At 43.8% G+C, this 22110-nt stretch overlaps 1 protein-coding gene across 1 annotated transcript; it reads left to right on the forward strand.

Annotated features, from left to right (window-relative positions):
* The first annotated feature begins 4346 nt into the window (after positions 1-4346).
* Positions 4347-7038, forward strand: LOC127336966 (wall-associated receptor kinase 1-like). Its single transcript, XM_051363831.2, has 3 exons — positions 4347-5319; positions 5416-5583; positions 5673-7038. The coding sequence occupies exons 1-3, from the start codon at positions 4419-4421 to the stop codon at positions 6743-6745; spliced, it is 2142 nt and encodes a 713-aa protein (XP_051219791.1). The 5' UTR covers positions 4347-4418; the 3' UTR covers positions 6746-7038.
* Positions 7039-22110: the final 15072 nt, after the last annotated feature.

Here is a 22110-nt window from a genome sequence, read left to right on the forward strand (position 1 = left end):
TCATTTTTCTTCCCATACACGCCCAAGAAGCTTAGGAGGTTCACGCAAATATTCTTCGTAACATGCATCACGTCGATTGCAGAGCGGACATCTAGGACTTTCCAATATTCTAGCTCCCAGAATATAGATTTCTTCTTCCACATGGCTGCATGCCCGTCAGCTCCCTTCGGAACTGATTGTCCGCCAGGACCCTTTCCAAAGATGACTTTCAAATCCTTGACCATATCAAATACCTCAGCACCAGTGCGTTCCGCAGGCTTCGGCCGGTGATATGCCTTGCCGTTGTAATGCTTGCCTTTCTTTATTACTGGATGAATTTTCGGAAGAAATCGACGATGCCCAAGGTACACGTTCTTCTTACAATTTGGCAAATGTACACTTTCAGTCTCATGTAAGCAGTGCGTGCATGCATTGTATCCCTTATTTGACAGTCCCGAAAGGTTACTAAGAGCAGGCCAATCGTTGATGGTTACGAAAAGCAACGCTCGTAGGTCAAATTTCTCTTCTTTGTGCTCATCCCACACACGGACACCAGGTCTGCCCCACAGCTGTAAAAGTTCATCAACTAATGGCCTTAGGTACACATCGATGTCGTTGCCGGGTTGCTTCGGACCTTGGATGAGCACTGGCATCATAATGAACTTCCGCTTCATGCACAACCAAGGAGGAAGGTTGTAGATGCATAGAGTCACGGGCCAGGTGCTATGGCTGGAGCTCTGCTCGCCAAAAGGATTCATGCCATATGTACTTAGACCAAATCTTATGTTCCTTGCGTCAGCTGCAAAATCTTTGAACTCTCTGTCGATCTTTCTCCATTGCGTTCCATCTGTGGGGTGTCTCAACTCCCCGTCCGACTTACGGTCCTCTTTGTGCCATCGCAACAACTTGGCATGCTCTTTGTTCCTGAACAGACGTTTCAACCGTGGTATTATAGGAGCATACCACATCACCTTGGCGGGAACCCTCTTCCTGGGTTTCTCGCCCTCAACATCGTCACCAGGGTCATCGCCTCTGATCTTATAACGCAATGCAGTGCATACCGGACATTCATTCAAATTCTCGTATTCACCGCGGTAGAGGATGCAGTCGTTGATGCATGCATGTATCTTCAGAACCTCTAAACCTAGAGGGCAGACAACCATCTTTGCTTCGTACGTACTGGCGGGCAACTCGTTATTCTTTGGAAACATATTCTTCAACATTTTCAGCAAGTTTTCAAATGCCGAGTCAGCTACATCTGCCTGTGCCTTCCATTTCAGCAAATCCAGTGTGCAGCCCAGCTTTTTCAGACCATTATCGCATCCGGGGTACAGCGACTTTCTGTGATCCTCTAACATGCGATCCAAATTCTCCCTCTCCTTTTCAGTTTCGCAGCGTCTCCGTGCATTAGCAATGGTCCGACCAAGATCATCAACGGGCTCATCACGTGCCTCTTCTTCACCTTCCCCTTCACCTTCAGCATCCTCCATGAAAGTATCACCGAAATGATCAAGATAGTTTTCATCGATGAAATCATCCCCTTCTTCATCTTCTTCCATTATAACCCCTCTTTCTCCATGCTTGGTCCAACAATTATAGCTTGGCATGAAACCGTGCCGAAGCAGGTGCAGGTGAACTTCTCTTGAGGAAGAGTAACCCTTCTGATTCTTACAGTCAACACATGGACAGATAACAAAACCCTTCTGCTTGTTCGCATTAGCCACTACGAGGAAATCTTTCAAACCCGTAGTGAACTCGCAGGAGAGTCGGTTACCGTACAACCATTGCCGATTCATCTGCATTATTATAATATAAAATATATAATTAACCATCATGCATTTGTTAAACTAACTAGCTATAAACAATAGAAATTAAACAATGAACTACACACATGCATATTTTATCAATGACACATATGAAAGGTTCAAGTTGCTAACCGCGATCGAGGAGGAAAAAATAAATGAGGAAGCTCAAGTGTGGCTCCGACACTTCATATCATGTTTGTTTCATGCTCTTGGGCATTTCATCAAACATCTTGTGTGCATAAGAGGAACCAAAAGCAAACCTACACCCCTTGTGAAGCTTGTGAAGAGAAGTGGCACCAAATGGCTAAGTGCTGTGAGCTGAGGCCCTTTTATAGGGATGGGCCTTTAGTCCCGGTTGGCCTGGCCAACCGCGACTAAAGGCCTTCGGGCCAGGCCTGAGGACCTTTAGCTGGCCAACCGCGACTAAAGCCCCTCCCGTCCACCAGCTGGCCACCGAGCGCGCTGGGCCCAAGTCTTTAGTCGCGGTTCGTCACCCGAACCGCGACTCAAGACCCCATTAGTCGCGGTTCCTATATTTTGGCGACTAATGGGGCTGGACGGAAGGCCATTTTTCTACCAGTGGTAGTTCATAATCGATGCGGTTTCTATCTTCTCTCGATAGTCGAGGACGGCCGTTCTCGCAGTCCCTAAACCTGCCCTATACCTAGCCGCCTTAGCCCTGATACTACAGTTCCGATCGGAATTGTAGCTGATGTTTCGGTTCCGAACTTTCGATCGAGCAAGGAAATACGATCGGAAGCAGCAGCTAGCGATCAGGCAGCGCTGTAGATCAGAGCGTACGCAAGTATTTCATTGGCGATTCTCTAACCAAGTATAGCACTTTACCTCTCTCTCAAGTGTCAAGTTGAAATTTTGATTAGCCTTTTCTTATTGCCCTACAAAACTAGAACATTGATTAATTAGTGATCAAAGACTTAAAGTAATTGATCCATTGTAGTTAGTACAATCTATCTGATTGATATTCAATTTTTCAATGTAGAATTATTTGAACATGAAGAGGAACGGGACTCCCAACAAAAAGAAAGAAATAAGAGGACCAGGGATATTGCTGGCTCATTTCCAGAAGCATGAAGCAAAGAAGCTCGCATCTTCTACCGTTGATACTTCAGATGAGCAGACTTCAGCCCGAAATTATGGTGTCTACTTCAGATGAGGGAACTTCTTCTATTATTTATTTAAGTTACTGTAGTCATGTAATATTGCTATAAGTGTATTTTAGATCTTTATATCTAAGAGCATGTCTAACAGACCCCCTAAATTTCTGCCCCGTATAACACGAGTAGAGGGCCCTGTATTCGATTTTGATCGGCCGAAAACTCGTCCGAGCTAGCAGACCACGTATCCCAAAACTGTAAAAGAGTATATTCTTAAAATATGCCAAATTATTTTTTTTCTTTTTTTCCTCATCTTCTTCCTCTCTTTCTTCCTCCTCTGGGCACTCCACGCCACTGCCCAAATCGGGCGACGCCCCCGCCCCCGCTCGCCATGGCCTGGCCTCCGGCCGCCCCTGCCCCCGCACCGGCCTCCGGCCGCCCCCGCCCGCCACTCCCCGTCGCGCGACGGCCCTGCTCCCGCCCGCCACGGCCTGGCCTCCGGCAGCCCCCCGCCCCGCACCGAACTCCGGCCGCCCCCGCCCGCCACAGCCCCGTCGCGCGACGCCCCCGCCCGCCACGGCCCGGCCTCCGGCTGCCCCCGCCCCAGCCCACCACGGCCAGGTCTCCGGCCGCCCCGTCCCCGCCGGCCACGGCCCGGCCTCAGCTGCCCCCGCCCGCCACAGCCTGCTGCTGCTCGTCGCGCCCTCCAGCCTGCTGCTGCTCGTCGCGCCATACCCTGCACGACCTCCGGCCGCCATGGCCCCGTCGCGCGACGCCGCCCCGACCGCAACCGATGCGAGGCACGGACGATTTCCTGAAAATTCAGCCCGCCACGAGTGGGGGGTTCGCCCTGTATTCAGCCTCCCACCCTGTACTTGTAAGGGGCGAGGAGCCGCCCCGTAGCCAAAACTGTAAAAATTCGATACCGGGGACTGATTTACGGGGTCTGCTAGACGGCCGGGTAGAGCTCTACCCCGTATATTGGCGGTTATTTTACGGAGTTGGGGCTTTTAAGGGGTCTGTTAGTCCTGCTCTAATCATTGGATTCTATGTGGCTTGTGAGACCTATAAATATATTTCTGTTATTCTTATACATCCATACAATTTTACGTTATTTTTTTTTTGGTATTGAAAAAAATGTGCCTAGTTGCCCCACCCTAGCGCAAAATCCTAGATTCGCCACTGGCTGAAAGGACCCGAAAGCTGACAATTGTTTCTGTCGTTGTTAGCTTCGTTCCAGGGTATTGTTAGCCTCCTTCCAAGCCATAGAAAGTTTCTAGCAATTAAATGTGTTCAATTGTACACTTGTCTTGCTGCCGTGTAATAGCCGTCACTGAAGCTGCTGGGTACGTGTCGTACTTGCATTTGCAGATCGATCTCTGCCTCTCTTGAGTCTTGACCTCTTCCCTTATACGTCTTCCGTCGATCACCAATCAATCCAGCCACACTCTGCTAAGAAATCGAGACGGTCCATCCAGGCACAAGCACAAGCACAAGTAGCTTTGCTTCAGAGCAAAAAATGGCAGTGTTTGCAGTACTATTCCTTATACTACTGGTATGGATGGCAGTAGCAGATGCAGCATCGCATCGATATCGAACACCGGGCTGCCGGCGACAGTGCGGCAACGTGACCGTCCCTTACCCCTTCGGAGTCGGGGCGCGCTGCCACCACGGTGAGGACCGCGGATTCCAGCTGGAGTGCGACGACAGCCGCCACCCTCCGCGTCTGACCGTGGCCGGCTACGGCCACGAGGTGGTCTCTATCTCGCTCGCCGCCGCGGAGGCCACCGTGCTGCTCAACGCGAGCCGCGCCTGCTACTCCTCCGTCTCCGGCCACGTTCTTGGCCGTCGTCGGGAGTACCCCATGGCCCTCAACGGTAGCGCCTTCCTCTTCTCCTCCATGAAGAGCAAATTTGTGGCGATCGGCTGCCCGGACCTGGCCTACTTCGTGGACGACGGAGGGTACTACGTCACCGGGTGCATGTCGGTGTGCCGGCCGTCTGCGCGCGCGCTTCCCGGGTCGTGCCGGGGAGACGACGGGTGCTGCCAGAGCAACATCCCGCTGGGGCTGGACTCGTACCGGCCGTACATCAGAAGCTTCGGTCGCCGCCAGCAGCAGCAGCAAGGGACGTTCATGGCTAACTCCACGGGCTGCGCCTACGCCTTCATGGTGGACGCGTTGTGGTTTTGGTATGCCGGTTCTCACTTCAACAGAACGGGGGACTTCGCGGTGCCCGTCGTGTTGGACTGGGCTATCAGGGCCGCCGGGACCTCCTGCGCCACCGCGCGGGAAAACGCCACCGCTTACGCGTGCCGGAGCAAGCGGAGCGTCTGCCTCGACTCGAGCAACGGTCCGGGGTACATCTGCAACTGCACCGGCGGGTACGAGGGAAACCCCTATGTCCTCGGCGGCTGCAAAGGTACTCTCCGCAAAAACAGAAACAATAAGTGTTCTTCGTCGATCACCTCTATCGTCGTCTCATCTCAATCGCTTATGCTCTGTCGATTTTTGGAAGATGTGGATGAATGCGCGCACAAGGATTTGTACCCGTGCTATGGTGTGTGTATCAACACGCCAGGAGGCTACCTCTGCACATGTCCCAAGGGATCGAGTGGAAACGCTACTGTGCTAGATGGTTGTCACCAAAAAGACAATTTCACAACACTGTTGAAAGCCGTCACAGGTATGTACAAGAAAATGACAGTAATAAGCTAGTAATAATAAATCAGTTTCTAAGATGCAGTTCATTTGTGTGCGTGCGCCTATGTTCAGGTGTAAGCATAAGCGTGTTCCTGGTGATCCTGGTGTGCTTCTCCGCGCTCCTGGGTGTTCAGAAGAGGAGGATGCTCAGAGCAAAGCAGAGGTTCTTCGAGCAGAACGGTGGCCTCCTCCTTCAGCAGCAGCTGGGTTCGCTGGCCAGCTCCGGCGTGGCATTCAACATCTTCTCCGAGGAGGAGATCAAGAGGGCCACCGGCAACTTCGACGAGGCGCGGGTCCTCGGCCGAGGAGGCAACGGCGTTGTGTACAGGGGCGTCATCGCCGACGGCTCCACCGTTGCCATCAAGAAGTCCAGGGTGGTCGACGAGAAGCAGCTCAAGGAGTTCTCCAAGGAGATGCTCATACTCTCGCAGATCAACCACAGGAACGTCGTGAAGCTGCTCGGATGCTGCCTCGAGGTCGAGGTGCCCATGCTGGTCTACGAGTACGTTCCCAACGGCAGCCTCCACCGCTACATCCACGGCGACGGCAAGAGCAAGGCGCTCATGCCACCGGGTGAGCGACTTCGCATTGCCGCCGAGTCAGCGCACGCGCTCGCCTACATGCACTCATCCGCCTCGCCCCCGATCCTGCACGGCGATGTCAAGTCGGCAAACATCCTGCTCGACGGCGACCTCACAGCCAAGGTGTCCGACTTCGGCGCGTCAAGGCTCGCGCCCGTCGACGAGGCCCAGGTGGCAACACTTGTCCAGGGAACCTGTGGGTATCTCGACCCAGAGTATCTGCTGACGTGCCAGCTGACCTGCAAGAGCGACGTGTACAGTTTCGCAGTGGTGCTGCTGGAGCTCCTCACCGGGAGGAAGGCGTTCTGCCCGTACGGCCCTGAAGAGGATGACACCAGCCTCGCCTTCTCCTTCGTCACGGCTGTGCAGGAGGGACGGCACCGGGAGATCATGGACGGACATGTCAGGGACGAACTCGGGGTCCAGTTACTAGACGAGGCCGCGGAGCTGGTTATACGGTGCCTGAGCTTGACGGGCGAAGATAGGCCGGCCATGACGGAAGTTGCCGACAAGATCGAAAGGTTCAGAAGCTATGCATGCAGAAATCCAACCGTATTCGTATAACAGATCGACAAACGAGTGATGCTATACGTACGATAATCCATGTCCGATGTGTGTACAACGTGCATCATCAAACCATTCACAAGTGAAGCTAACCACAGGATTAATCATCGGACAGAGATCGGACATGTATTGTGGTATGTGTTAGAATATATAACTGTATTGTATTTGTATAGATATACGGTTGTATATGTGTAGTCCTTGTATATATGTCCGTGTCTTGTATGATATGAACTCTGCCTTGTAATCTCTATATATTGATCAATACAAGGCACCACAATGTGTGGTTTTCATAATCTTATACTCCTGTGGTCATAATTAAAGTACAATGTGTCGTCAATACAAGGCACCACAATGTAGTATTCATAGAGGTTCCGCGGACGAAAGGAGTAAGTTTTTTTTTTTTTGAACCCAAACTCTGATATATATTAATTAAGGAAAACGAAGTTACAGGAAACAACCAGAACTGGGACAGCTGTCCCCAACATACAGAAGGAACCCTGGAAAACAAAGAAAATACAACTAAGCCATCGGGCTCCTCTGACGAACAAGATCGGCCACCGCCATCAACGCCGCTTCAAACTCGCCGGAACGAGAGACGAAGCAACCCATGGCCGTGATACGCGTGAAGCACACGTCCGTTGGGAACCCCAAGAGGAAGGTGTGATGCGTACAGCAGCAAGTTTTCCCTCAGTAAGAAACCAAGGTTATCGAACCAGTAGGATTCAAGGACCACGTGAAGGTTGTTGGCGGAGGAGTGTAGTGCGGCGCAACACCAGGGATAATTTTTGAAGTGACATGCTATCATAATCTTGATCAATACTATTGTAAAGCATATGAGATGAATGCAGTGATTCGAAGCAATGGTAAAGACAATGATTAAACAACTGAATCATATAGCAAAGACTTTTCATGAATAGTACTTTCAAGACAAGCATCAATAAGACTTGCATAGGAGTTAACTCATAAAGCAATAGATTTTTAGTAGAAAGTTTTGAAGCAACACAAAGGAAGATATAAGTTTCAGCAGTTGCTTTCAACTTCAACATGTTTATCTCATGAATAATTGTCAACACAAAGTAATATGATGAATGCAAATAAGCAAGTATGTAGGAATCAAAGCACACAGTTGACACAAGTGTTTGCTTCTAAGATAGAAAGAAGTAGGTAAACTGACTCAACATAAAAGTAAAAGAATGGCCCTTCGCAGAGGGAAGCATGGATTACTATTTTGTGCTAGAGCTTTTATTTTGAAAACATAGAAACAATTTTATCAACGGTAGTAATAATTCATATGTGTTATGCATAAGACATCCTATAAGTTGCAAGCCTCATGCATAGAATACCAATAGTGCTCGCACCTTGTCCTAATTAGCTTGGATTACATGGATTATCATTGCATAACATATGTTTCAACCAAGTGTCACAAAGGGGTACCTCTATGCCGCTTGTACAAAGGTCTAAGGAGAAAGTTCGCATTGGATTTCTCGCTTTTGATTATTCTCAACTTAGACATCCATACCGGGACAACATAGAAAACAGATAATGGACTCCTCTTTAATGCATAAGCATTCAACAACAGATAATATTCTCTTAAGAGATTGAAGATTGATTGTCCAAACTGAAACTTCCACCATGATTCATGGCTTTAGTTAGCGGCCCAATGTTCTTCTCTAACAATATGCATACTCAAATCATTTGATCATGATAAATCACCCTTACTTCAGACAAGACGAACATGCATAGCAACTCACATGATATTCAACAAAGGTGTAATAGTTGATGGCGTCCCCAGAAACATGGTTACCGCTCAACAAGCAACTTATAAGAAATAAGATACATAAGCTACATATTCAATACCACAATAGTTTTTAAGCTATTTTCTCATGAGCTATATATTGCAAAGACAAAGAATGAAATTTTAAAGGTAGCACTCAAGTAATTTACTTTGAAATGGCAGAGAAATACCATGTAGTAGGTAGGTATGGTGGACACAAATGGCATAGTTTTTGGCTCAAGGATTTGGATGCACGAGAAGTAATCCCTCTCAATACAAGGCTTTGGCTAGCAAGGTTGTTTGAAGCAAACACAAGTATGAACCGGTACAGCAAAACTTACATAAGAACATATTGCAAGCATTATAAGACTCTACACTGTCTTCCTTGTTGTTCAAACACTTCACCAGAAAATATCTAGACTCTAGACAGACCAATCATGCAAACCAAATTTTAACAAGCTCTATGGTAGTATTTCATTAATAGGTGCAAAGTACATGATGCAAGAGCTTAAACATGATCTATTTGAGCACAACAATTCCCAAGTATCAAATTATTCAAGATATTATACCAATTACCACATGAAGCATTTTCTGTTTCCAACCATAATAATGATGAACGAAGCAGTTTCAACATTCGCCATGAACATTAAAAGTAAAGCTAAGAACACATGTGTTCATATGCAACAACGGAGCGTGTCTCTCTCCCACAAAGAATGCTAGGATCCGATTTTATTCAAACAAAAACAAAAACAAAAACTTACAGACGCTCCAAGTAAAGCACATAAGATGTGACGGAATAAAAATATAGTTTCACTAGAGGTGACCTGATAAGTTGTCGATGAAGAAGGGATGCCTTGGGCATCCCCAAGCTTAGATGCTTGAGTCCTCTTGAAATATGCAGGGATGAACCACGGGGGCATCCCCAAGCTTAGACTTTTCACTCTTCTTGATCATATTGTATCATCTTCCTCTCTTGACCCTTGAAAACTTCCTTCACACCAAACTCAAAACAAACTCATTAGAGGGTTAGTGCATAATCAAAAATTCACATATTCAGAGGTGACATAATCATTCTTAACACTTCTGGACATTGCACAAAGCTACTGAAAGTTAATGGAATAAAGAAATCCATCCAACATAGCAAAACAGGCAATGCGAAATAAAAGGCAGAATCTGTCAAAACAGAACAGTCCGTAAAGACAAATTTTTCTGGGGCACTTAACTTGCTCAGATGAAAAAGCTCATATTGAATGAAAGTTGCATACATATCTGATGATCACGCACGTAAATTGGCAGATTTTTCTGAGTTACTGATACGTCTCCGACGTATCGATAATTTCTTATGTTCCATGCTTGTTTTATGACAATACCTACATGTTTTATTCACACTTTATATCATTTTTATGCGTTTTCCGGAACTAACCTATTGACGAGATGCCGAAGGGCCAGTTGCTGTTTTCTGCTGTTTTTGGTTTCAGAAATCCTACAAAGGAAATATTCTCGGAATCGGACGAAATTAATTCCCACGATCTTATAATTCCACGAAGCTTCCAGAAAGTCAAAGGGGGACCAGAGGAGGGCCCTGTGGGCCCCACACATGAGGCTGGCGCGGCCAGAGGGGGTGCCGCGCCCCCCTATTGTGTGGCGGCTCCGTGGCCCCTCCGACTCCGCCTCTTCGCCTATTTAGTCGTCCCTGACCTAAATCCTCGACACCGTTTGACGAAACCAGAGAAAACCATCCAGAGCCGCCGCCATCGCGAAACTCCAATTCGGGGGACAGAAGTCTCTGTTCCGGCACGCCGCCGGGACGGGGAATTGCCCCCCAGAGTCATCTCCACCGCCGTCTCCACCGCCATCTTCACCGCCATCGCTGTCTCCATGATGAGGAGGGAGTAATTCACCCCCGGGGCTGAGGGCGCCGCTGTAGCTATGTGGTTCATCTCTCTCTTTATGTGATCTAGTTGAATATCATCTATGTGCTACTCTAGTGATGTTATTAAAGTAGTCTATTCCTCCTCCACTGTGTAATGGTGACAGTGTGTGCATCGTGTAGTACTTGGCGTAGGTTATGATTGTAATCTCTTGTAGATTATGAAGTTAATTATTGCTATGATAGTATTGATGTGATCTATGCCTCCTTCATAGTGTGATGGTGACAGTATGCATGCTATGTTAGTTCTCGGTGTAATTGTGTTGATCTATCTTGCACTCTAAGGTTATTTAAATATGAACATTGAATATTGTGGAGCTTGTTAACTCTGGCATTGAGGGTTCGTGTAATCCTACACAATTAGTGGTGTTCATCATCCAACAAGAGGGTGTAGAGTGGTTCTATTATGTGATCATTGTTGAGAGTGTCCACTAGTGAAAGCAGGATCCCTAGGCCTTGCTTCCAAGCATAGAATCTCCGTTTGTTTACTGTTTTGTTGCATGTTTACTCGCTGCCATATTTTATTCAGATTGCTATTACCACTCATACTCATCCATATTACTTGCATCTCACTATCTCTTCGCCAAACTAGTGCACCTATACATCTGACAAGTGTATTTGGTGTGTTGGGGACACAAGAGACTTCTTGTATCGTGATTGCAGGGTTGCTCGAGAGGGATATCTTTGACCTCTTCCTCCCTGAGTTCGATAAACCTTGGGTGATCCACTTAAGGGAAACTTGCTGCTGTTCTACAAATCTATGCTCTTGGAGGCCCAACACTGTCTACAAGAATAGAAGCACCCGTAGACATCAAGCACTTTTCTGGCGCCGTTGCCGGGGAGGAAAGGTAAAAGGTACTCACACTCCGGATCTCGGCTACTAAGCTATTTTTCGGCGCCGTTGTAAGTACTCGAAGCTATTTCCTTTAGATCCTGCAATTGCATCTTTTTGTTTCTTGTTTTACACTAGTTTGGCATAATGAAAAACAACTATGAGCTTTTTAATTTATTTCCTAAGTTAAGACATGAGTTGTGTGATGCGAAAATTAAAGAACCTATGGAACCTCATTTGCATGCTAGTAGCAATGTTATTAGTATGAACGCAATCACTACTAATGCTATGGAAAAGTCTAAGCTTGGGGAAGCTAGTTTTTATGATCTTTTTAGCTTCCCATCTTTAGGGGAGAAAATTTGCTCTGATAATGCTTTATCTCCCATATGCGATAACTCTAATGATGCTTGTGATATTTTAAATCCACCTACTGCAAGTACTGCTTTCAAGATACCCATGAAAATTATCGAACGTGTTATTGATAACCGCTATGAAGGGGATGGAACTGTCCATCCTGGAGATCATTTACTGTTTTTGCATGAATTATGCGGGTTATTCAAGTGTGCAGGTATCTCTATGGATGAAGTGAGGAAGAAGCTATTCTCTGTTTCGCTGTCTGGTAAAGCGGCGCATTGGTATAAATTGTTGAAGAATAGTCATTCTCTTGGTTGGGAGGAAATTGTATCTCTCCTTTATTCTAAATTTTATCCTCCTCATGAAGTGCATATTGATAGGAATTATATTTATAACTTTTATCCTCGTGATGGAGAAAGTATTTCTCAAGCGTGGGGGAGATTGAAGTCACTAATGCTCAAATGTCCCATTCATGAGCTCCCCCGTAATGTTATTATTAATAATTTTTATGCAAGGCTTTCAGGACATCACAAGGACTATCTAGATGCCTGTTCGGAGGGATCTTTCACAAGCAAGGAGGTTGAAGCTAGGTGGGATCTTCTTGATCGGATTGAGGAGAACGCTGAAGGATGGGAGAACAACAAAGGTGAAGAGTCGGGTATAAATTATGATTATGAATGCATTGAAGCTTTTATGGATACTGATAAATTTCGAGATATGAGTGCTACTTATGGTCTTGACTCTCAAGTTGCTGCAAATCTTTATAAAGCCTTTGCTTCTCATTTTGAATTGCCTAAGAAGAATTTTGATAAGTATCATGAACCTTTTAAAGAGGCTTGCATGAAGAATGAAACTGTTGTTAATGATTGCAATAAGCATGCTCAAACTCCTAAGAATGCTATTTCCTATAAGCATGTTAATTTTTGTGGAATGCATAGACCTTGTGGAATTAATCAAATCAAAGATGAATATTGTATCCATCATATTAATGAAAAAACTAGAAAGTGGTTTAGGGCTCTAGATGATCTTGGTAAAAAAACGTGTGCCCTCTATCCTTCTATTTGTGAACTTTGCCATGGAGTGGGTCATTTTAATTTTCAATGCTCCTCCAATGATAATTTGAACCCCATGAGTGCTACAAATTGGTATTGTGATGATGAAATTACTCCTAATCAGCATGATGAACTTACTTTATTTTTGTGGTGTGAAGAGCTCTCAAGAAAAATCTCTTTGTTACATATGAGTGATCTTGATATTGATGATGTCCTGCATGGGTGTTTTTCTTATTGCATTGATAATAGCCATACAAATACTTACATACAAAATATTTTAGAAGATGACACCTTGCCAAAATATGATAGGACCGCTGTGTGTTTTGAACTAATTAATGAAAAGGAGGAATCCTCCCAAGTTTCTTCTATTGTTTCTGAAAGTAAATCAGGTTATGCGGACAAGCCACCCTTCAAGCCTCTTCCTCCTAAAGAAGGGAACAAGGAGAAGGAAGAGAAGAAGAAGAAGAAGAAGAAGAAGAAGAAGAAGAAGGGAACGAAGAAGAAGAAGAAGAAGAAGAAGAAGAAGAAGGAGAATAAAGAGAAAGAGGTAACGGCATATCCCCGCGTGAATGAGATAACGCTAGGTAACCGTAAGTATGTTGCTCCTAATGATTATTATGATAATGAATCTGAATACAATGATCTTCCTATGCCCTTTACATACATTAGTGATCATGATTTGAATGAGCACACTACTTTTGATATTGCAAATCTCTGGGAAACTAATTCTGAAAATGATGATGATAATAATTGCCATAGTATCAGTGCTATCCATGCTTCCTCCCATAATGATATAGAAAGCTCTAAGCTTGGGGAAGAGGTGTTTGAAAATCCTTTTGCTACTGATCATTATGTGTTTGATACATCTCCTTCTAATAACAATGATGGTATGGTCACAGATAAACCGACTGTGAAAGATAACTATTCTATTTCTTATGATGACACTGTGCCTCCGACCTTTGATGATTATTATAAAGAATGCTATGATATAGGTTATAACTATCCTTATGAAACTTGTCATAGTCATGATTGGATTACCAAAAACAATTCCCTTAATATGCAACTTGTTTACCATGTTCAAATTCTTGATAATAATCTTGCTCCAATTACTATTAATGAGAAGAACTCTTCTTATGCCAAAATTAATGATACTTCTATGCATATGAACCATGATAAGAATGTTTTAAGTGATGGGTATATTGTGGATTTCATCAATGATGCTACTGAAAGTTATTATGAGAGAGGGAAACATGGTTATATGCATCTTAATAATATTAAGTTTCCCCTCTTTATGTTGAGAATCTTGAAGTTACTCGTGTTTTATCCTCTTATGCTTGTCACTTTGTTCTTCATGAATTCATTTGAGTACAAGATTCCTTTGCATAGGAATTGGGTTAGACTTAAATGTGTTTTGAATTTGCTCCTTGATGCTCTCTTTTGCCTCAACTCTTATTTCTTGGGAGTGCATCATTGAAATTATTGAGCCCATCTTAATGGCTATAAAGAAAGAACTTCTTGGGAGATAACCCATGTGTTTATTTTGCTACAGTAACTTTGTTTTATATTTAAGTCTTGGAAGTTGTTACTACTGTAGCAACCTCTCCTTATCTTAGTTTTGTTGCATTGTTGTGCCAAGTAAAGTCTTTGATAGTAAGGTTCATACTAGATTTGGATTACTGCGCAGAAACATATTTCTTGCTGTCACGAATCTGGGCCTAATTCTCTGTAGGTAACTCAGAAAATTATGCCAATTTACGTGAGTGATCCTCAGATATGTACGCAACTTTCATTCAATTTGAGCATTTTCATTTGAGCAAGTCTGGTGCCTCAATAAAATTCGTCTTTACTATGCTGGATGGATTTCTTTATTCCATTAACTTTCAGTAGCTTTGAGCAATGTCCAGAAGTGTTAAGAATGATTGTGTCACCTCTGAACATGTGAATTTTTGATTATGCACTAACCCTCTAATGAGTTTGTTTTGAGTTTGGTGTGGAGAAAGTTTTCAAGGGTCAAGAGAAGAGGATGATATATGATTAAGAAGAGCGAAAGGTCTAAGCTTGGGGATGCCCCCGTGGTTCATCCCTGCATATTTCAAGAAGACTCAAGCGTCTAAGCTTGGGGATGCCCAAGGCATCCCCTTCTTCATCAACAATTTATCAGGTTTCTTCTATTAAAACTATATTTTTATTCTATCACATCTTATGTACTTTACTTGGAGCGTCTGTGTGTTTTATTTTAGTTTTGTTATTTTCATTCTCTGAATAAGTTCATGCTTGTGTGGGAGAGAGACACGCTCCGCTAGTTCATATGAACACATGTGTTCTTAGCTTTTAATTTTCATGGCAAAGGTTGAAACTGCTTCGTTAATTGTTATATGGTTGGAAACGGAAAATGCTACATGTAGTAATTGGTATGATGTCTTGAATAACTTGATACTTGGCAACTGTTGTGCTCATGTTTAAGCTCTTGCATCATATACTTTGCACCTATTAGTGAAGAAATACATAGAGCTTGCTAAAATTTGGTTTGCATAATTGGTCTCTCTAAGGTCTAGATAATTTCTAGTAAGAGTTTGAACAACAAGGAAGACGGTATAGAGTCTTATAATGTTTACAATATGTCTTTTATGTGAGTTTTGCTGTAGCACTTCATACTTGTGTTTGTTTCAAATAACCTTGCTAGCCTAAACCTTGTATCGAGAGGGAATACTTCTCATGCATCCAAAATCCTTGAGCCAACCACTATGCCATTTGTGTCCACCATACCTACCTACTACATGGTATTTCTCCGCCATTCCAAAGTAAATTGCTTGAGTGCTACCTTTAAATAATTCAAAATTTATCACCTCTGATTTGTGTCAATGTTTTATAGCTCATGAGGAAGTATGTGGTGTTTATCTTTCAATCTTGTTGGGCAACTTTCACCAATGGACTAGTGGCTTCATCCGCTTATCCAATAATTTTGCAAAAAGAGCTGGCAATGGGATTCCCAGTCCCAAATTAATTAACCTAAATAGACACTCCTCCATGGTATGTGATTGTTGGACGGCACCCGAAGGATTCGGTTAGCCATGGCTTGAGAAAGCAAAGGTGGGGAGGAGTGTCATCATAATAAAACTAAAATAAAAAGGCACTCCTTCATGGTATGAGATTGTTGGCAGGCACCCGAGGATTCGGTTAGCCATGGTTTGTGAAAGAAAGGTTGGAAGGAGTGCCACCCAAAAATAAAAATAATTCATGGGAGCCGCTCTTTGAAGGTTTGTGTGGCAAGGCGGTTAGAGTGCCCACTACCATTCGTTGACAACAACAAACATCTCTCAAAATATTACTTTTATGCTCTCTTTATGTTTTCAAAACCAAAGCTCTAGCACAAATATAGCAATCAATGCTTCCCTCTGCGAAGGGCCTTTCTTTTACATTTTATGTTGAGTCAGTTCACCTATTTCTCTCCATCTCAAGAAGCAAACACTTGTGTGAACTGTGCATTGATCCCTAGATACTTGCATATTGCACTTGTTATATTACTTTACATTGACAATATCCATGAGATATACATGTTACAAGTTGAAAGCAACCGCTGAAACTTAATCTTCCTTTGTGTTGCTTCAATACTTTTACTTTGATTTATTGCTTTATGAGTTAAATCTTATGCAAGACTTATTGATGCTTGTTTTGAAAGTACTATTCATGAAAAGTCTTTGCTTTATGATTCAGTTGTTTACTCATGTCATTTACCATTGCCTTGGATCGCTGCATTCATCTCATATGCTTTATGATACGCGTACAGCACGCGTCCGTTGGGAACCCCAAGAGGAAGGTGTGATGCGTACAACGGCAAGTTTTCCCTCAGTAAGAAACCAAGGTTTATCGAACCAGTAGGAGCCAAGAAGCACGTTGAAGGTTGATGGCGGCGAGATGTAGTGCGGCGCAACACTGTGGATTCCGCGCCAACGTGGAACCTGCACAACACAACCAAAGTACTTTGCCCCAATGAAACAGTGAGGTTGTCAATCTCACCGGCTTGCTGTAACAAAGGATTAGATGTATAGTGTGGATGATGATTGTTTGCAGAAAACAGTAGAACAAGTATTGAAGTAGATTGTATTCGATTAAAAAGAATGGACCGGGGTCCACAGTTCACTAGAGGTGTCTCTCCCATAAGATAAATAGCATGTTGGGTGAACAAATTACAGTTGGGCAATTGACAAATAGAGAGGGCATGACAATGCACATACATGATATGATGAGTATAGTGAGATTTAATTGGGCATTACGACAAAGTACATAAACCGCTATCCAGCATGCATCTATGCCTAAAAAGTCCACCTTCAGGTTATCATCCGAACCCCTTCCAGTATTAAGTTGCAAACAACAGACAATTGCATTAAGTATGGTGCGTAATGTAATCAATAACTACATCCTCGGACATAGCATCGATGTTTTATCCCTAGTGGCAACAGCACATCCACAACCTTAGAACTTTACATCACTTGTCCCATTTAATGGAGGCATGAACCCACTATCGAGCATAAATACTCCCTCTTGGAGTTAAGAGTAAAAACTTGGCCAGAGCCTCTACTAATAACGGAGAGCATGCAAGATCATAAACAACACATAGGTAATAGATTGATAATCAACATAACATAGTATTCTCTATCCATCGGATCCCAACAAACACAACATATAGCATTACAGATAGATAATCTTGATCATGTTAGGCAGCTCACAAGACCCGACAATGAAGCACATAAGGAGAAGACAACCATCTAGCTACTGCTATGGACCCATAGTCCAGGGGTGAACTACTCACTCATCACTCCGGAGGCGACCATGGCGGTGAAGAGTTGATGACCCACAAGTATAGGGAGTGTATCGTAGTATTTTCGATAAGTAAGAATGTCGATCCCAACGAGGAGCAGAAGGTGTTGACAAGCAGTTTCGATGAAGGATTCCCTGTAAATGCTCACAGACAAGTATTCAGGGGGTTTTGATGTAACAGTTGAATAAAGTACGAGTAAGTAAAGTGCGAGAGTAACAATTGCAGCGAGTGGCCCAATCCTTTTTAGCACAAAGGACAAGCCGGGTTGTTTACTTATAATTACCAAACGTTCTCGAGGACACACGGGATTTTAGTCTAGTGCTTTCGCTACATACGGCTAAATAATCTTCATTGTTATGATAAGTGTTGTGTGGGTGAACCTATGCTAATGTACCACCCTTCCTAGGACTAATACATACTTGTGATTATACCCCTTGCAAGCATCCGCAACTACAAGAAAGTAATTAAGAATAAATCTAACCACAGTCTTAAACTCTGAGATCCTGCTATCCCTCCTGCATCGATATACCAACGGGGGTTTAGGTTTCTGTCACTCCGGCAACCCCGCAATCGGCAAACGAGTACAAGATGCATTCCCCTAGGCCCATAAAGGTGAAGTGTCATGTAGTCGACGTTCACATGACACCACTAGAAGAATAACACCACAACTTAAATATCATAGCATTGAATATTACTCAACCATAGTTCACTACTAACAGTTAGACTTCACCCATGTCCTCAAGAACTAAACGAACTACTCACGAGACATCATATGGAACATGATCAGAGGTGATATGATGATGAATAACAATCTGAACATAAACCTTGGTTCAATGGTTTCACTCAATAGCATCAACAACAAGTAGAAATCGATACCGGGAGAGTTTCCCCTATCAAACAATCAAGATCAAACCCAAATTGCTACGGCGGTAACGGTGTCCAGCGGTGGAGACGGCGGTGATGATGGTGGAGATGATGATGATGGTGATGGAGATGATGTCCAGCTCGATGACGGTGACGATGGCGTCGATTTCCCCCTCCGGGAGGGAATTTCCCCGGCGGATTCCTGCCCGCCGGAGAGCTCTTTTCTCTCTGGTGTTCTCCGCCCCGCAGAGGCGGCTGTAACTCTTCGTGAGGTACCCTCTGTGGCTTAGGTCTTCGGGACGAAGGGTTTCGCGAAGAAAAGGAGGCGAAAGGGGCTGTGGGGCCCCCACACCACAAGGTGGCGCGGCCAGGCCATGGGCCGCGCCGGCCTGTGGTCTGGCCCCACCTTGGGCCTTCTCAGCTCCCCTTCTGGCTTCCTTCGTCATCTGGAAAAATAGGATTTTTGGTATAATTTCCTTCCACAGTTGATCTTCCGAAATATTGCGTTCTGACGGTGCTTTTTCCAGTAGAATCCTGGCTCCGGTGCTCGATCCTCCAATAATGATGAAACATGCAAAATAGATGAAATAACATAAGTATTGTGTCCAAATATGAAATATATCAATGAATAACAGCAAATTATGATACGAAATAGTGATGCAAATTGGACGTATCAACTCCCCCCAAGCTTAGACTTCGCTTGTCCCCAAGCGAAACTGAACTCAGTAAACAGGACCACATGTTTATGGAGTGAAGAGTCGATAAATAAAATACGGACAAGAAGCATCATATTCATTCACACAAGACATTCTAGTAAACAACTTCCTCATATAACTCAACTTGGAACAAGTATAAGGTAATCACAAATAAAGGTGCATAAGAAATCATAGTTGGTGATGGCAAACTTCGTTCTTGGTCAGAGAACAATTAACAGATTATATTTATCTCATTGAGCAGCGCTCTCATGTTAAAGTTTATATGGCACAACTTGCATACTCAATCATAATAGTCTCCTCATAATCATTGATAACTTGCAAAGCTATATTCATTCAGATAAAACTTGAACTAAACAAGGAAAAGTAAAAGACATGATGAAGCAAATCACAATATAATGGTTTGATCACTACTACTCAAATGCTTGCTTGAGATGGAGGGAAATAGGTTTACTGACTCAACATAAAGTAAAAGACAGGCCCTTCGCAGAGGGAAGCAGGGATTAAATCATGTGCTAGAGCTTTTTCAGTTTTGAAATCATATAGAGATAATAAAAGTAACATTTTGAGAGGTGTTTGTTGTTGTCAATGACTGGTAGTGGGTACTCTAACCCCCTTGCCAGACAACCTCCAAAGAGCGGCTCCCATATTATTTTTATTTTATGTGGCACTCCTTCCAACCTTTCTTTCACAAACCATGGCTAACCGAATCCTCGGGTGCCTGCCAACAATCTCATACCATGAAGGAGTGCCTTTTTATTTTAGTTTTATTATGATGACACTCCCCCCAACCTTTGCTTACACAAGCCATGGCTAACCGAATCCTTCGGGTGCCGTCCATCAATCACATACCATGGAGGAGTGTCTAATTAGGTTAATTAATTTGGGACTGGGAATCCCATTGCCAGCTCTTTTTGCAAATTTATTGGATAAGCGGATGAAGCCACTAGTCCATTGGTGAAAGTTGCCCAACAAGATTGAAAGATAAAACACCACATACTTCCTCATGAGCTATAAAACATTGAAACAAATAAGAGATAATAAGTTTTGAATTGTTTAAAGGTAGCACACGAAGTATTTACTTGGAAAGGCAGAAAATACCATGTAGTAGGTAGGTATGGTGGACACAAATGACATAGGTTTGGGTTAAGGTTTGGATGCACGAGAAGTATTCCCTCTCAGTACAGGTTTTTGGCTAGCAAGGTTAATTAGCAAGCATAAAAGTTGAAGGAAACAAACAAATATACATGTGATAGAAACAATCATGCATCTTCCTTGTAAGCACAAACAATTTTAACTTCTGAATAATAAGCTATGAGCTAACAAGAAAGAAAGACAATGAAACAACTACATGTATTTCTCTTTTCTACTTAAACCTCAAAGTGTTGTTTTTATTGACCAATGCCAAGTTTGCCAAAACCAAATAGATTTATTCAATGCTCCCAAAGTGATACCAATACTAACAACAAGGTAAATCATATAATAGAGATTGCAAACTAAAACAAGACGTGCAATATGTAAATGATAAGACTTCTCATTAATATTCCATACCGATAACTCACACCAAGGGATACATAGATAACCAACTAAAGGAGAGATACTTCCAAACTGCAACCCATCTTATATGATAACTTCCCTACTCATGATATGACACTACTTGACAGTAAAAAGTAAAAGATAGTGATAATGTGATACCGCGGCACTCCCCCAAGCTTGGAACAAACCAAGGGGATGCCAATACCGATGATGAATTACTCCTTCGGCGATGGTGGTGACGAATTCCTGACAAGCTTCTCAATAAGCTCCTGAAGCTCATCAATCTTGTATGTGAGATTGTGAATCATCTCCGAATTGTGCTCGACGCGGTTAAGAAGTCTGTCCGACGGCGAGTCCCAACTCTTGGAGTTATTTCCCCACTCTTCACCCTCAGGCTTCCTCCTTCCTGCAATGTTAGAGCGATCTATATCCCAATTGCTAGGCAATGCTGCCTTGGGAGTCCCTTCAATTTGATTATTGAAAATTAGATTGTGGAAGGGATGGTGAATGCCTGATAAAGATGTTTTCGGAGCTAGGTAATGACGTGGAACCGCTCCTCCAGTGCGAATTCTTGCGCTCTTGTTTGCACTAAAAGGGTTGTCCACCACCTTGATGCTTGCGATGGTAGCACGCGGGCGTGCGCGCGAATCTTCCTCCACCTCTTCTTCATCCTCTTCCTTGACGTCCTTGTCCTCCTCTTTCCACCCAAGATCTCGATTATCTTCATCCGGAAACTCCTTGCCCTTGTTCTTGGAGACCATGGTGCTTCTAAACTGAAAACAGATCCTGGCAGAAACAGCTCAAAACAAAACACGTCGAAAAAACGATATACGGACCTCCAGGGGTCCGGGGGATTATATAGCAAAAAATTTCACGACAAAAGGAAAGTACCAGATCGAACCAGAGTCGGAAAGGGGCGACGAGGCGGCCAGACCATAGGTCGGCGCGGCCTGTGTCAGCCGCGCCGGCCTATTGTGGCACGCCCTCGTGCGTCTTTTCCACTCCGTTTCGATCTCGTAATTTTTCATATTTTCCAAAATCATCAAAAATATTTTTCGGAAAGTAAATTGCGTACTTTTCATTACCAGATCAAGTTACCTATTCAAAGTCGAGTTCGCGGATCGTCAATTTGTCCTTTAATGAAAGCCTCCGGTGTTTCCACTTGAATAATATCAACATCAACATTATAGGAATCACCTGAGATATAATGCTTGAGTCTTTGTCCATTCACCACTTGCGTAGCATTGCCTTGGAGAGAGCTAATTTTAATTGCTCCTGAACGATGCACCTCCTCAACAACATATGGTCCTTCCCATTTCGAGAGTAATTTCCCTGCAAAGAATCTGAGACGAGACCGATACAATAGGACTTTATCCCCAATATTAAATTCTCTTTTGATAATCCTTCTATCATGCCATTTTTTAACTTTCTCTTTAAAGAGTTTAGCATTTTCATAAGCTTCACTTCTCCATTCATCTAGAGAACTCAATT

The sequence above is a fragment of the Lolium perenne genome, chromosome 2 (genome assembly GCF_019359855.2).
Source record: "Lolium perenne isolate Kyuss_39 chromosome 2, Kyuss_2.0, whole genome shotgun sequence".
Taxonomy (NCBI): Eukaryota; Viridiplantae; Streptophyta; class Magnoliopsida; order Poales; family Poaceae; genus Lolium; species Lolium perenne.

Bases quoted from the DNA above. Each gene is read 5' to 3' on its own strand.
- LOC127336966 (XM_051363831.2), top strand. From the start codon at position 4,419: ATGGCAGTGTTTGCAGTACTATTCCTTATACTACTGGTATGGATGGCA. The intron at 5,320-5,415 runs GTACTCTCCGCA...GATTTTTGGAAG, and splicing joins TGTCCTCGGCGGCTGCAAAG to ATGTGGATGAATGCGCGCAC. The intron at 5,584-5,672 runs GTATGTACAAGA...GCCTATGTTCAG, and splicing joins ACTGTTGAAAGCCGTCACAG to GTGTAAGCATAAGCGTGTTC.